Genomic DNA, 16,426 nt, shown 5'->3' with positions numbered 1-16,426 from the left:
TCGCATAATTTAATTATTTACAGCAACGTTGAAGAAACGTAATCTTTCAAATAATAATACTTGGATTTGGAAAGAAGCATTATCATTTAACGTGTCACCCCTTTCCTCGTGGAATAGACTCGACCATACAGTAGGCACGGGCAAAACCCTGTGGTTTATTTTGATTGCGTATAATTAGATGTGTAAACAAAAGTTAGAATTTTATTCGTTAATAGTGAAAGGTACTAATTTGGTTTTAAAGATGTATACGATAACTTTACAGGAATAAAGTGCAAAATAATATTTTACATGAATCGAAAGTATTTGCTGCGGGCTGCCTGCGTCGTTGCCATTTTTAACGCGTCAGCAGAAGCCGGGAGAAATATTATCAAGTGAAACAATATCAGAGACATCATAACTCTGTATTTTGTGCAGAAGGTGTGTGAGTGTGTGTACTTGTGTTTGAATATGTTCCACAAATCCATTTCCTACCTCTTTTATGAAATAGATTCTGAATATCTGAAATAGGTCAACCGGTTTGCGGAATCCGAAACATTCCATCGGCTTCCTTACATCGAGTCGGCCGGCAAACCTTTTGTAGTATTTTCATTTCCAACCTCAAATGCTTCTCCACTGAAACCCAGATTGCGTCTAAGTGCTAAGTCTAACTGTATATGACAAATGGCTTGCTTTGTCTGGGACACAAACATATGTACAGCAAAGATTTCAGTCGGTAGACACAAATGGTTTTCACAATTTAATATATTGTGTGCTGGCACCCCAGCATTCATAGCATTGTAGTACGTAGTACGCCTACAAAATAGCCAAACACCGGATACTCATCCACCATCTTTGTTTGTTTTGTAATATAGCTAACAGCCCGTCAATGTGACAGCGTTAGAAATTGGCACTAGTCCTGTAGTCCTTACCAAACTGCCCAATTGTAAAGATATCCTAAGGACGAGTAGAAATTGGCCCATTTTAAGGGTTTTGCTATATGTTATGATAAGGACTAGTGGACAAAAACTGTTAGTTTCTAACCCTGCGTGACCATTTTCATCATGGGGTATAAAGCTCACAATAAGCAGAACAAATTTCCACGCTTACATTTGTTTGGTTTGATTTGATAAAACGTAAAAAATTGCAAAGCAGTTCATAAACATAAAAAATTAGACAACATTTGAACATAGAAATGTAACTCGAAAATAAAAGTTCCATAATGGTGTGCAGCAACTTCATTAATAACATACTTTCGGACACATTTTTAATTCACTTTGTAACTGAAAATGCCATTGTCTTTTTTTCTGACAACATTTGTTTCAAGTCTTGGGAGCAAGGACCCCCAACTCCAAGTTATTTTAGCAAGGCGGTGAAAAAACATTTGAAACCATTACCTTTACACTAAGGAATGTGCTTGTGCACATCCTTTACCAATTTGGCTGAAGGTATTCAGTATTCTAGCCTTTAATTCTTTCTGTTGCAGTGGTAGACAAGATGACGTCACAAGTCCCAGCAAAGATTGTGCTGAAAAGCACCACAAAGATGTCTCTCAATGATCGGTGAGGAATCCCAAGTGTTGCCACGACTACGGTTCATGGCTTCTGTTGTGACCGGCGCGGAAATGCTTGTGTCCAACATGTGTTCTCAGAGACAAAGTGGGAAGTGTTCTGAACTGAAAAAGGCTAATATCTCCTGGATATTTCCTAGATAGGACTTGCACCTCCCCTTGTGCTGTTTCATCGGCAAAGATTAAGCATGTTTACACCAAAAGAGTCATGCCAAAAAGGAAATATAAAATCCTAATGGATCGATATCTTAAATGAGCCCATCTTCTTGAAAATCCTCACCTTTCAGTAAAATTCTTTGGATGAAGAAGAACAAATTTGATATATAAAATACAAATGAGGATGGAAGGCGGGTCACTGCAACCATGCCAGTCGGGAGAGTCGTGAGAGCGCTCGATGGCTGTTTTATTTTTATTAACCCATGCTAGCTGATATACCGAAGGGTAAATATGGTGTGATGCTTCCTGACATCAGGAAGAGTAAGTAAATTGAAACACCAGGGTACACCCACAGCGTGCCAGCTATCCCTCCAACACATTTTACTAATATGCATTTTGTTTGAATTCTCAACTCAATGCTTTCCATGTTTGAATGTATTATGAAGATGTTGATTCACAGCATGTCCAAATTTGCTAAAGCTGTAGTATGAGCTAAGGTTTGGCTGTAAGTTGATGTGATGTGAGGGATAGGTGTGGTCCTGGAGAGCTTCTGTGCAGTCACTTCGTGACTTATGGCATGCCATACACAAATACACGCCTTGCTCAGGCTGGCATAAACTATGCACCATGGTTTGAAAAAATGTATATTCCTCTTGTGGGACCAGCTTCTTGGCAATTGACATTTCCTAAAGCAGCTGTGTCAAAAACTTTTGAGACTATTCGCTTTATCATGGCTCTCAGAATAGTTTTCAGTCAAGTTAAGTGTTTTATGGACTTGCTAGCTGAGATTACTACTCGAATAGACTTTTACTGCACACAGGCTTTAGACGAGTGGTAAAGTCACAGACAGCATAATGAAGTGACCTGTTGTCAGATTTTGGATTGTACCGGTAATTGCTGCTTCTTTGAGTAAGGAGTTGAGATTCAGTGTGGCATGTTTATGACTTTCAATGTTTGAACAAGGATGTTTTTGACCACTAGTCCTTATAATGATAACATGTAGCAAAACCCTTAAAATGGGCCAATTTCTACTCGTCCTTAGGATACCTTTACTATTGGGCAGTTTGGTAAGGACTACAGGACTAGTGCCAATTTCTAACGCTGTATAAGGATAAGTTTGGAAAGTACCAGTTCTTGGTGAAATGTTAGTTTTAAGCTAAGACAGTGTTTGAGATAGTTAGAAGTTACTTTTAAAGTTGCTATAGTTTGTATTATATGGTAATTAGTGTCTGATTAATTACAGGCAACAGTACAAATGGTAGTAATCATTATCAGTGTTGCTGTTAGCTGGGTGTTGTGTGACCCAATATGGATAAGGCAATGTTTAGTATTCAGTATCCCCGCAGAAGATTAGCATCTTTGAAAGGCTGTTGTTGGAACTCCCTGAGATATTGTAGAGGACCTCTTTGTAAGATGTGTCCCACTAGTTTGGTATTCATGATAGTTTCCCTTGGTTTGAGGTATTCAACTCTTCCTTCCCATGAAATCGGACTTCACAACTCTTTGCATGTAGGAAGTGAACACTCGTGGGTAAATCCAAAGTCAACACTTGATTACAGTGGACATCTGTTTGTTGATGAGCAGGGATTGCGGTTCTGCATGTTCAGTGTCTTCATAGTAAAAGCATCCATGAATATTATGATTATGCGTCATCTCAGTTAATGGTCATCGTTCAGATCATCTTAAGTCCCTTAGACTGTTTTACTCAGTGGTGATAAGGACTAAGGAGTCTTGTACTGGTTAAAAACCCACCAAACCATGTGTATAAGTGAATGAAAGTACAAAGCTCAGCGAAGGGACCACACAGCTACATGAGCATGGTAGAGGCATGGGCAGGAGGTGATGTGGTGCAGGAGGATGCTGCTACTGCTGCAGCCGCTGCCCAGTGTAAGTATGTTGTACTGCCCGCTATAACACCAGTGTTCTCTGCCTGTCCGTGAAGCTTCACCAACATACAGAAGACGCGCCCCCAAACCGTCGTGCCCAACATCCGCGCGAACATGGTGGCCCAGCAACAGGCGTCGGCCAAGAACAGGAGACTGGCCCAGCAGTTGGCCAACCGGCCTGGAGTTGGACCAATGATGAACCAACCACAGATCAGCATGCCAGGAACAGGGGTTGCCGTGGCGATGAGGCTCAAGAAGGTAGCGTGACTGAAGGGGTCTCCTGAACACTGGGATCGGGTGGTCAGACTCGCTGACTTGGTTGATGCATGTCATCAATCTCAATTGCGTGGATCAATGCTCATGATACGAATCACTGGATTGTTTGGTCCAGACTCCATTATTTATAGAAAGCCGTCATATAGCTGGAATATTGCTGAGTGCGGCGTTAAGCAACAAACCAACCAACTTGAACAGCACTTTTTAATACGATAGCAGCATTTCCATAAGGCAATCTTGATAGTGCAGCCGATCGTGTTTTTTGTATTGACATGACCCGTGGGGTTTCATGGTAAGAGTATAGATCCCCAGCAACTAGAGCTGACCACATATATCTGGTGCTCAGACTCGGTGATTCGGTTGATAACATGTCCTCATACCCCTACGACGTTCATCGTTGCTCCATTTCTGGTGTCCCCCGCCGTGATATTGCTGGAATATTGCTAAAAGCGGCGTTAAACCATACTCACTCACTTACTTACCCATCGTTGCTCACAATATCGATCACTGGATTGTGTGGTCAGACTCATTTATTTACAGGTTGCTATGAATTAGCTGGGATAATGCTGTCTGCAGCTTTAACAAACAAGCAAACACAATATCCAGACAGTAGTTGAAAGTGAGGTAGAAATATGGAAATCAGGATAGGATGAAAAGAGCTGATAGTTTAAAACCTGACTAAGTATGTTAAGAGCTCAACTTTGTTTACCCACGATAATCCTTGCTTGAAGTTGAAAAGACATTCATATCTTTGCCAACATATTTCTCTTAGTGGGAATGTGAAGTGATGTTTTTCATGAAAATATTTAACTATTTGCCTACAGCGCAGTCTCCAGCAACGCTTGGGTCGGAGCAATGTGAAGGCCAGACTGAACCTATCTGCCGTCGGGCGGGGCCAGCCTCGGGGAGGTGGCCAGCGGGGGAACCGACGTGGGGCCCGCGGGATGAGGCGTGGTCGGGGAGGGCCACCTGGTGGCCAGATGAGTAGACAACAGTCGCAGGGATCAATTAGTGGAGACGGCAATATGGGCTTCAACCAGGGCTTTAACCAAAGCTTCAGTCCACGTGAGTTCATGCAGCCAGGAGGAGCAGAAACATTGGTGGCCAGGGCCCTGTTCCACAAAGCCATCTTAGCACTGCGTTTGTCATAAGTCAATGTTAAAGTTGGGAAACTGCAATCATCTTTGAGCTAATATCGGTTTGTGCAGTGGGGCCCTGGGCAATGGTGATGCAGCTGATACCGTTTTGGTTTTACAAAGGTTGATGACTTTGTGTTTTGCTCAGATTTACTACTGTTGCTGACTTTCAGGAACAATGAGATCCATTCTTAGAATTTCCAAATGAAATTTGGCATCAAATACTCAATAACGGCCACAAATTTGAAAGCATTGTATTTTGTCCTAACCCACAAATTTACTGAGGGTGAGGGGTGGGGGTGGGGGTGGGGGGGCGGTGTTGTTTCGGACCCCACCCCCCAGTGCTTTGTGTTTGTTGTCTACTGATGAACATGGGGTGGCTACTATGTCCATCCTGGCTGATAGTTGCTCATACTGTCAACCACTGGCTTACCTGATATTTAGGTTGAAGCAGACAAGTTCATCTAAAGGAGGGGAGACTGTAGTAGATGTCAGTCCATCAGTTTCAGTGTTAAAGATATTGCTTGCTCGTAATACCCAGTATTTCGTATCAGGTCGAGGTGGGCGTGGCATGAGGAGGGGTGGATTCCAGCCTAGAGGTGGGCGTGGCAGTCCCAGTGGTTTCAGGTGAGTAACATGAAGACTGTCTCGTGTGTGCAGGGCGTGTTTGGTTGTCTGTGAAGCCGACACAATCAGTGGCTTGTGATGCAGAGCTGACAACCATGACGATTCGGATGTAAAAGTTCTTATATTGATCCTAATAAGGAAGAGAATTTATGGGTGTCATCTTTATTATGAGGAACACGTTGTGGAGTATCTGCTTACTCTATCATCAGGTGAAGGGGTAAGCATATATTACGAAATGTTGTGTTCCTCATAATAAAGAAGTTGACATCCATGTATTCTCTTCCTTATGTGTTTCACTTCTAAATGCCTTTTGAAGACTTGATTGATCTTAATATTACAAAATTATACTTGTTTTCTCCCAAATTCTGATTATTGACTTTAACACATTATGTACGTGCATAAATATCACAGGAAATTGTTAATGCACCACAGACATGAAGCATTCTACAGTGAGACAGCTGACGAATGAGAGCCATGTTTTCGTAAAAAGTATCCATGACTCATTGGTGCATCATGTACATGGTGTCTGATTGGTTGTTACGTTGAAATACTCGAAGCACCACATTGTTTTTCTAAAAAACTTAATTAGTAGAATTTTGACGATATTTCACTTGCATCTCTGTCTAATGAAAATGTCGAAACAAGAACCTCCGATTCTCTAGGGTGGTTACCATGCTACAAAGGTCATGACACATTTTCATAAATAATTCCTCCACATTTACCCCACTGATAACTGCAAGGCGTTAATTAGCATAAGGGTTGGCATCCATGAGAGTACATAATTTCTACAGGTTAAATGTAATATCACTTATTTACTGTTATGTACTGAAATCTCATGTCCTTATTGCAGTATTTACCAGCATTACAAATAGGCACCGGTACTTTATTTCTTGCAAAACTGCCTAATAGTTATGTTATATGTTGATGTGTTATCATAATGTGTAGAGGACTAAAACTGTTAGTTTCTAATGCTGTGTACTTGTCTGAGTATGAGATGCAAAGAAAACTTTTACCAGTTTTAAACAAAGAAATGTCAGTTGACAGTGTGCGCCTACACATTGGTAACCCTGCAGTGCTTTGTACCCATGGAGGTGTTGTTGGTTCATGTAAGTTCTGGGGCATTGGACTAGAGGCTGATGTCGCAGACTGCCGCACTATTTGGTTCACATGGTTAAAGTGGCTGATCTCAAATGTTGCTGTGATCATGACTATTTCAAATTTGTTTGATAAATATCTAAGGATGTTTTTTTTATTGAATTGTAAAACTTGAAATGTAGATGTTGATTGTGAGACCTCGAGTCCAGGAAGGCCAGATGTGTCCACTGTCAGCTGTGTTCTGTTTGGTGTGTAGGGGGCGTGGTGGTGATGATGGGCGGCCATATTACCGAGGTGGTGGTGGGAGCCGCCGTGGGAGGGGTTTCCAGTCTCGTGGCTACGATTGGGGCCAGTAAGCTGTTGCTAGGTGTTAGCATGTTGGCTTCTCCCCTCTCTCTCTATCTCTCTCTCTGCCAGCCTTCCCCTCCAGCTAACCAAGTGCATACATCCTGGCTGCTCACAGTTAGGACCCGTCAAGTATTTGTTTTAAAACAATTTGTGCAGCCACTACCAGTTCTTTAAGTGTTTGTATATCAGTCCAGGATTTATCTTGGTGTCCTCGGAGGCCCAATGGCCACAACAGATGTCAAAACAGATTCACAAATTAGAAAGAAAATATACAAATTCAGGTAATAATTATCCTTGCAAAAGTGTATTTCACTGTTCAATAACGATAAAAAACTTTATATTTCTTATATAATTTATATCACAATTCAGCAAAATCTAGTTTAAATTTTTAGTTTTGTCCAATTTGACTCCCCAACAAATAGTAACATATCCAAGATAAACCCGACTGGCTGTAACGTATCTGTAACACTAAGAAAGCATATGAAGTTATCAGACATGGTTCACTTTCCTGTGTGTATTGATTTCAATATTTTTCTTCTTCCTTCACCATGCAGCTCTCCATTGGCTGGTTGTTTGTGTGGGAGATGTGTTTCTGTTGTTTATTCCCCCATCATACATGTCTGATAACATCATGTGTTTCAACCACGACAAGATACCGCTGAGACAATAGTGAAGAACTTAAAACTTTCAGAGCTTACATGAGTTGTAAACTGTAATCGTAAACCATCAACAGATTGAGAAAGAACATTCTGAAAATGTATGCACTTGTGAGGTTTGCTCGTCAACTATTTTTGCTAGATTGACTAGATGTGGATGTGGTGTTGTCTTGACCGGGGACGGGTTGTGGTTCTTACCAGGGGACGGGTTGTGGTTCTCACCAGGGGACAGGTTGTGGTTCTCACCAGGGGACAGGTTGTGGTTCTCACCAGGGGACAGGTTGTGGTTCTCACCAGGGGACAGGTTGTGGTTCTTACCAGGGGACAGGTTGTGGTTCTCACCAGGGGACAGGTTATGGTTCTTACCAGGGGACAGGTTGTGGTTCTCACCAGGGGACAGGTTGTGGTTCTCACCAGGGGACAGGTTGTGGTTCTTACCAGGGGACAGGTTGTGGTTCTCACCAGGGGACAGGTTGTGGTTCTTACCAGGGGACAGGTTGTGGTTCTCACCAGGGGACAGGTTGTGGTTCTTACCAGGGGACAGGTTGTGGTTCTCACCAGGGGACGGGTTGTGGTTCTCACCAGGGGACGGGTTGTGGTTCTCACCAGGGGACGGGTTGTGGTTCTCACCAGGGGACGGGTTGTGGTTCTCACCAGGGGACGGGTTGTGGTTCTTACCAGGGGACAGGTTGTGGTTCTTACCAGGAGACATAGTGTTACGTTTCTGAAGTGAGTTGGGGGCACGGGTGGCCCAGTCGTCTAAGGCGCCGCGATTCGCTGTGCAGAGTTGCGTCCCTTGGGTACGCCAGAAACCTATGATTGTGGGTTCGAATCCCGGTTCGCCCCGATTATGTTTCTAGGTTTGTCAGCACCATACCCGTGCTCGTGGGTTTCACCAAAGTGGTAAACGTCTGAGAGCTGCATCACTTCGGGCTTTCCTCCCACATTAAGCTGACACGGCATGATATAACTGGAATACTGTTAAAAGCGGTGTTAAACACAACTCACTCACTCACTCACTCACTCACTCTGGAGTGAGTTGGGTTGGTGGTTCTATGTAGCAGGGAGGGGACAGTGTCAGGGATGTAGGTTTTGGTCCCGGTCACTGGTGTGGGGTGTCCTTATTGTGAGGGGTCATGTCTATCGGGAGGGGAGGCATGTCTTCTCAGGGGAGGGGGGTCATGTCTTAATCATGGGTAGGGGTTGTGTCCTTAGGACTATCAGGAAAGGAGGGTGTCATTGTCAGGGGGAGAGATGTCCTTGTCAGGGGGAGAGGTGTCCTTGTCAGGGGAGAGGTGTCCATGTGAGGGAGAGGTGTCCTTGTCAGGGGGAGAGGTGTCCTTGTCAGGGGGAGAGGTGTCCTTGTCAGGGGGAGAGGTGTCCTTGTCAGGAAGAGAGGTGTCCATGTAAGGGAGAGGTGTCCTTGTCAGGGGGAGAGGTGTCCTTGTCAGGGAGAGGTGTCCTTGTAAGGGAGAGGTGTCCTTGTCAGGGGGAGAGGTGTCCTTGTCAAGGGGAGAGGTGTCCTTGTCAAGGGGAGAGGTGTCCTTGTCAGGGGGAGAGTTGTCCTTGTCAGGGGGAGAGGTGTCCATGTAAGGGAGAGGTGTCCTTGTCAGGGGAGAGGTGTCCTTGTCAGGGAGAGGTGTCCTTGTCAAGGGGAGAGGTGTCCTTGTCAAGGGGAGAGGTGTCCTTGTCAGGGGGAGAGGTGTCCATGTGAGGGAGAGGTGTCCATGTAAGGGAGAGGTGTCCTTGTCAGGGGGAGAGGTGTCCTTGTCAGGGGAGAGGTGTCCTTGTCAGGGGAGAGGTGTCCTTGTAAGGGGGAGAGGTGTCCTTGTCAAGGGGAGAGGTGTCCTTGTCAGGGGGAGAGGTGTCCTTGTCAGGGGGAGAGGTGTCCTTGTCAGGGGGAGAGGTGTCCTTGTCAAGGGGAGAGGTGTCCATGTCAGGGGGAGAGGTGTCCTTGTCAGGGGGAGAGGTGTCCTTGTCAGGGGGAGAGGTGTCCTTGTCAGGAAGCGAGGTGTCCATGTCTGAGATGGTCTGTCAGTCCACCAGTCCGAGTCAAGGTGGGTGTGGTCTATGCCAAGGAGCAGGGAATGTTCTTGGCAAGAGACTTTGGGCAAAGTAATGTTTCCTGGATGTTTTGCCCTTTTCTCAACTTAGGTGTAGGTAGGTCTTCTTCTTTGCTGGAGATTGCCACTCCCCTGCAAGAATGGCCTAGATTGTGAGTTGTGGCTAGTTCACGAGTGTGGTTCTCTGTCATGCAGAGAGGATTAATGCTGGATTTTTGTTTTCTAACCGCATACAGTACATGTTGTGTCCACTCTTTGCATCATTGTAACACTAGGGGCTTGTTTCACTCCATGTTGCTGGTCCGTGCGTTCAAAAGTCATTTTGACCCGGGAAGATTCCGGGGTAGAAAAGGTCTTCAGCAACCCATGCTTGCCGTAAAAGGTGACTAACGGGATCGGGTGGTCAGGCTCGCCGACTTGGTTGATGCACGTCATCAATCCCAATTGCGTGGATCGATGCTCATGATATCAATCCCTGGATTATCTGGTCCAGACTCGATTATTTACAGACCGCTGTCATATAGGTGGAATATTGCTGAGTGCGGCGTTAAACAACAAACCAACCAACCAATCAAAGGTCATTTTGAATTAAGTATGTTAGTAGTCCTCCATTATGAGAGATTTATAGTGCCACTGAATCATTGACGTCAACTTGCTGCTGTCCACAACAGCACAACATCACAGGCTTGGTTGCCCTGATGCCAAGTTAAATCTGCTGCATTGTCCATCATCTGTGAAATAACTTCCAGTGCAAACCACCATACAGTATTCTGTAATAACGTGCAGAAACAACTGTACAGGAAATCCCTACTTTGTTATGTATATATATATAGCAACATACTGGGTGAAAATAAACATGCAGATTATATTTTCTGTTCTTTGCAATGTAATCAGATCCACTAATGTATTATTTCATGTGCTATAGATATATATTGTATAGGTTAGGTTTGTTGTTTAACGCCGCACTCGGCAATATTCCAGCTAAATGACGGCTGTCTGTAAATATCAAGTCTGGACCAGACCATCCAGTGATTAATATCATGAGCATCAATCCGCACAATTGGGATCGATGACATGCATCACATGTAGAAGTATTCTCCATCATTTGGACTGAAGTAAATGGTGAAAATATTCATAATTTGATAATGAAATGGAAAGGAATTCTATCTTGACTGCTTTTTGAAGTATTATCTATGTATTGTACAGCATATGTCCTGGCAGTGATCATTCTATATGTTTAACTTATAGTTATTGAAAAGATGTCCTAAATGCTAAAATTTATGTCTCTGTCAGACTCATTGTGTACTATGTAGAACTCCATTTGAACTTAATTGGCCCAAATAAATGTTACTTAACTTGGGCTTTAGCGTGGTGATAGATTTTGCTCTACAAACAGTATTACTTGTGTGCTGTATTAGTGTGGTAGTGTGTTTCAAGCATGTCAACTCTCTGTAGAACATCACTAGATTCAATGCTCTTTCCTTGTTATGAATGTTCTCGTAGTTATTTATTCTTGTTACTAATTTCTCTTTTGATGGTGTTGATAAAACAATATGCCTCTCAGGTTAAAGTTTGGTGGTAAAACTATTGTCAGCTGATGGTTGAACAACAACTAAAGTACTCACAGAAATGAAAAAAAACTTCTTTTTTTCTCGACCTCAGATCTTAAATAAATGCAGTTATTATACAAATATGTAAATATTCAAACAACTCAATTAGTACTAATTGGGCCTTGGCACAAATACAGCGTATCAAAGGTTTTTATGCCTTTTTACAAGTAAAAGTGTTTAAAAATGTGAATATAACAGACTATTGTGAAACGGGGCATAACCAGGTGTAAGTAGATCAAGGTGAATGTCCATGACCTATGACACCTTGACGACAGGTTAGAACAGGTGCATAATGCCTATAGCCTGTTTCTGCTATGTCAATTTGGACTTAGTTTTATTTTTTTAATGTTGAAAGTGCCGACAAATTACCTCCTGTAAAGTACATTTTGGATTGTTCACTGAGATCAAACTAGCAAATCCAGACTAGTACTTTTCGAGTTGTTTTGTTATTTCGTATTTACTGCAACGTAACACTTTGTGTCGATTTTTAAATTGAGAAAAACAGGGTTTTTTTTCATTTCCATGAGTACTTTAATGCCAGCTCGTGGTTGAACAACAATGGGATCACTGGGAAGGAGGGTGTTTAGATGGTATACTACTGGCGTCTACTACTGGGATGACTGCAGTCTTCCAGGCCCTGTTATACTTGGTAGAAGGAGGGTGTTTAGATGGTATACTACTGGCGTCTACTACTGGGATGACTGCAGTCTTCCAGGCCCTGTTATACTTGGTAGAAGGAGGGTGTTTAGATGGTATACTACTGGCGTCTACTACTGGGATGACTGCGGTCTTCCAGGCCCTGTTATACTTGGTAGAATGAGGGTGTTTAGATGGTATACTACTGGCGTCTACTACTGGGATGACTGCGGTCTTCCAGGCCCTGTTATACTTGGTAGAAGGAGGGTGTTTAGATGGTATACTACTGGCGTCTACTACTGGGATGACATGAGGAAACTGACTGCCCCAAAGATGTTGCATCTGGTACAAGCTGCTTTTAGGTTCCCTGTTTTTACTGTAACATTTTTCATTCAGTAGATTTAGATTTTACATTTGAAATTTTCTGTCCAACCTCATACAAGTCACTGGAGTTGCACCAAGGTGTAATAGGAAATGAAGTAGTAGTTTGGAAGGTGGTCATGTTCTGCCTGCTTTCTGTGGGCAGGAACATTCATCCTTCAACAGATACCATCAATACAAGATGTGGAAGCAGTCCCTGGCTGTATTGGCGTGCCACTAGAGTACTGATTGACAGTTGTTTGGTGCCTGACAGTGTGTTGGTGTTGTTCTAACATTGTGATGTCAGCACAGTAGTACTAATAGTCTGATGTTGATGAAGTGTAAACCTTGATGTAACTCCGCCAGACAGCTTGGCCATGTGTTCCTGCAGCCTTCCCAGTCAGTTCCTCTTTTGCTTCTTGAGGTTTGATTTGCTTCATGTGGTGATAGAATGAAAAACAGATCAATTCTTGACATTTATTTTTAATAATGATTTTCTTGCTGATTTTGTATTTATCTATTATGTAAGTTAAGACTAGATGTGTAGAAGACATGAGGTGTAAATGTTCTGTGTGCTCTGTATGCCTAAATGAAAGTTTTCTGTCAGACATCTAAGTTTGTTGTATCTGTTAAGATCGCTATTCACTATATTACAAAGTTTTAGTTACCATGGTTACAGTTCCTATCCATTTCCAGGGGGCGCGGAGGGAGGGGAGTTAACCGGAGTCGAGGAAGAGGACGTTTCCAGCGAGGTGGAAGGTTCCAAGGTCGTGGTGGTCGTGGCAGGGGTCAAGGTCGTGGCGCAGGTCGTGGAGCAGGTCAGACCCCGATGTCCCGGGAGGAGCTGGACAACCAGCTAGAGGAGTACATGTCCAAGACCAAGACTCACCTGGACACGGAGCTGGATGCTTACATGGCCGAGGCCAGCTGAGGTGGCCAGTGCTTCGAGACTAGAGACTTATATTGACTTGGGTGGTTGGGGATGAAGTGGAACCTGCACAGAACACGTCCATGCTGATACACCTCAAGTATCTCAATAAAACCATGATGGAGCTTTCTTCACGTGGGACAGTGCATTGTGTGGGCACGGTGTGAAGGCCGGCTATAGTGTTGTAACAAGTAGCTATTATCTTAATTTCCATTGAGTTGCTGACAGTCTTCTGTTTGTGTGTTCTCGTGTGCTGGGGCCTGTGTCCCTGTTGGGTTGGAGGGGAGGGAGCCAAGAGGAAATGAACAAACCCGTAAATAAACGGCAGCATTTGCCTTGACATTCAAGATTTCATGTGACATTGACCAACAACTGCTGTGTGTGCACTCGACAGAATCAACTGAGTGATGGGCTAAACAGGGAGTCTATGAGCACGTCTTTGTTTAGATCCTTTGAACATTTATAAGGAAATATTGGGATGTTTGTAACTAATTACTTATGATTAGATGTGTGAAAACCATGTCGCACTGTCATGCAAATGTATTGTGTTGTAACCATCCTCACTGCCATCATTTATATTGTTTAAACCTGCATGAAATATTGGCTGAATGTCAACTATTTAGTGATTAGTTGGAGGTGATAGTGTAATCAACATTAAACAAGTTCTGTAGTGATCACGTCAGTTTGAAGTATAGCCGTACCTTGAGTTCCTCTGCGGCGGACCCTTGTCATCCAACCAGCTGTGGAACAACTCTCACAGTTTTATATCTTTGTTTCCCTGTCAGTGTCGCTGTTGTCATTTGTATTCATAATACATCATGTATTTATTGCCATTTGATTTTATATATGTTTATTCTGTAGCTGGTGAAGCTGTGTGTCAAGGAAGCATTTGTTTTTTAATACAATCACTTAGGAGTGACACCTTTTTTTAATTTTACGTGTTGGTGTCAGTGATAGTTTAGTTGTAAACTTTCTCTAGTTCAGTGGTGTTATGTTAAAGTCAGGAGTGGAATTTCCCACTGGTTACACTTGGGACTAGTCTTTCATGCAATAGAGAACAACTAGTCCTCCCTGTTTTTCGCTTGTCTTGAACTGGTGGCTGTTGAGCACTGGTTTTTCTGTGCTTTCTTAAGCTAAACATGTACTTACTTTGATAATGGTCAGAATCACCATCTGAATCCATGAACACATGTATGTCTTGTAAATGTGTTCACGAAGCCACAATATTTCTGTCTTGTATTGCGAATATGAGGAGTGGTTGCTATATCTTGACTAACTTCATAGATTAGCTCTCAACTGCAGTCACCAGACAGATAAGCAGAAAGGCAACTGAAATATTAAAATGTTCCCCCTTGTGGTTTTGAGCAGACTGAACAAACTCCTGCTACATCACAAGCAACAGTCATCTGCTAGGCAGCCAGTCCACAGTCTGGTTGTGAAGTGTAGGACTTGCGTGTACTGTGTACGTTCACTGTTCAGAGACCTTGTTTTACATACATACTCTTCCTGTTTGTAGATAATGTACAAAAATCATCATTTCTTAAATAAAGGAAAACATGAATGCCTAATGTGACATGTCGACACTTGTTGGTTATTATTGCTGCGTCACCATGAAGACAAATGGACCATGCCACTGCAGGAACAGTCTCTTCATCCTTTTCAGATGCTGTTTCCTGATGCTCAACAAGTGTCAGTGTGAGAAGTGAATAATCATTAAACAGTGGTATAACAGCTACACTGCATTTATCTTTCAAACAACTCGGCCTAATCTTGCCTGGTACAGAGATACTTGTTTCTGATTTGTTCGTATGGGCATGTCTGTCCATGTATTGTGAAAGGCGACTGCTTGTCGTAAAACGCGACTAACGGGATCGGGTGGTCAGGCTCGCTGACTTGGTTGATACATGTCATCAATCCCAATTGCGTGGATCAATGCTCATGATATTAATCACTGGATTGTCTGGTCCAGACCTGATTAATTACAGACCGTCGTCATATAGGTGGAATATTGCTGAGTGCAGCGTTAAACAACAAACCAACCAACAAACCATGTATTGTGCCTACAGATTAGCAAATCTCTGCTGGGAAATGCCGAGCTTCTCAAAATGAACACTATTATGTTATCACATTATCTTGAAACGGAAAACCTATGAAATGCATGTTGGTGAACTAAATCCAGAATAGGCGGTTGTAAAGCAAGCGCGATAACTCTGAAATTGTTTACGTTGTCTGTCTTCTGACAGGATGTGAAAACATTTTAGATAAACAAGCTAAACATGTCGGCAATAAAAAATTGTCATTGTCCCTCGGGGTATATGGTGCGATATTCCCACTGTGTGATAATCACCATTTTCAATGAGACCAAGTGGTCAACATTTTGTAGGTTCTTATGACAAGCAACGAGGAGTCGCTAGGATGTGTAACTATCGCCTATAACTGACTAGCGTAAGGGAGAGTTCCACTGATTGACGGTGTCTCCAAAGTGAGTGAAAACCCTCGCTACACCGGGAAAGAGAAGGGAACTCGCGAACAAACTATATTCAAATACTGGTAACTGACCTGCTACAGGGGACACGGGTAGCCCAGCCGTCTAAGGTGCCGCAAATCGCTGTGCAGAGTTGCGTCCCTTTGACACGCCAGGACCCTATGATTGTGGGTTTTACTCCGTTTGCCCCGATTATGTTTCTAGGTTCGTCAGCACCATACCCGTGCTCGTTGGTTTCACCGAAGTGGTGAATCACTTCAGGCTCTCCTCCCACATCAACGCCAGAGAACAGATTCCATTTGGCGTAAAAGGCAAAATAGCGATGAAAATTATATAAATGGATCACTGAATATCAGTTCGACATAGAACTATGATATGCGAGAAACATTTAAGCATACTGCTGCCTGAACCTGAAGGTAAACCTAATGGACATCAACAAAGATGTAACCTGTGAAGATGCAGGGTAGACTAGGTCTTCAGCAACCCATGCTTTCCGTAAAAGGCGACTATGCTTGTCGTAAGAGGCGACTTATGGATCGGGTGGTCAGGCTCGCTGACTTGGTTGATGCATGTCACCGTATCCCAAATGCGTGGATCAATGCTCGAGATATAATTTCC

The 16,426-nt window shown here is 43.2% G+C and overlaps 1 protein-coding gene across 2 annotated transcripts; it reads left to right on the top strand.

Annotated features, from left to right (window-relative positions):
- Nucleotides 1–321: 321 nt before the first annotated feature.
- Nucleotides 322–14,902, top strand: LOC139477203 (chromatin target of PRMT1 protein-like). Of its 2 annotated transcripts, XM_071259761.1 has the most exons (7): nucleotides 322–417; nucleotides 1,463–1,538; nucleotides 3,645–3,846; nucleotides 4,689–4,929; nucleotides 5,555–5,627; nucleotides 6,979–7,074; nucleotides 13,092–14,902. In XM_071259761.1, the coding sequence occupies exons 2-7, from the start codon at nucleotides 1,474–1,476 to the stop codon at nucleotides 13,324–13,326; spliced, it is 912 nt and encodes a 303-aa protein (XP_071115862.1). In that variant the 5' UTR covers nucleotides 322–417; nucleotides 1,463–1,473; the 3' UTR covers nucleotides 13,327–14,902. The 2 variants fall into 2 exon arrangements, with proteins under 2 accessions (XP_071115862.1, XP_071115863.1); XM_071259762.1 differs by lacking the exon at nucleotides 6,979–7,074.
- The last annotated feature ends 1,524 nt before the right edge of the window (nucleotides 14,903–16,426 follow it).

Source organism: Haliotis cracherodii, unplaced genomic scaffold (assembly GCF_022045235.1).
Source record: "Haliotis cracherodii isolate W230 unplaced genomic scaffold, xgHalCrac1.p SCAF_32, whole genome shotgun sequence".
NCBI classification, from domain to species: domain Eukaryota; kingdom Metazoa; phylum Mollusca; class Gastropoda; order Lepetellida; family Haliotidae; genus Haliotis; species Haliotis cracherodii.
This window is presented reverse-complemented; position numbering and strand designations above follow the sequence as displayed.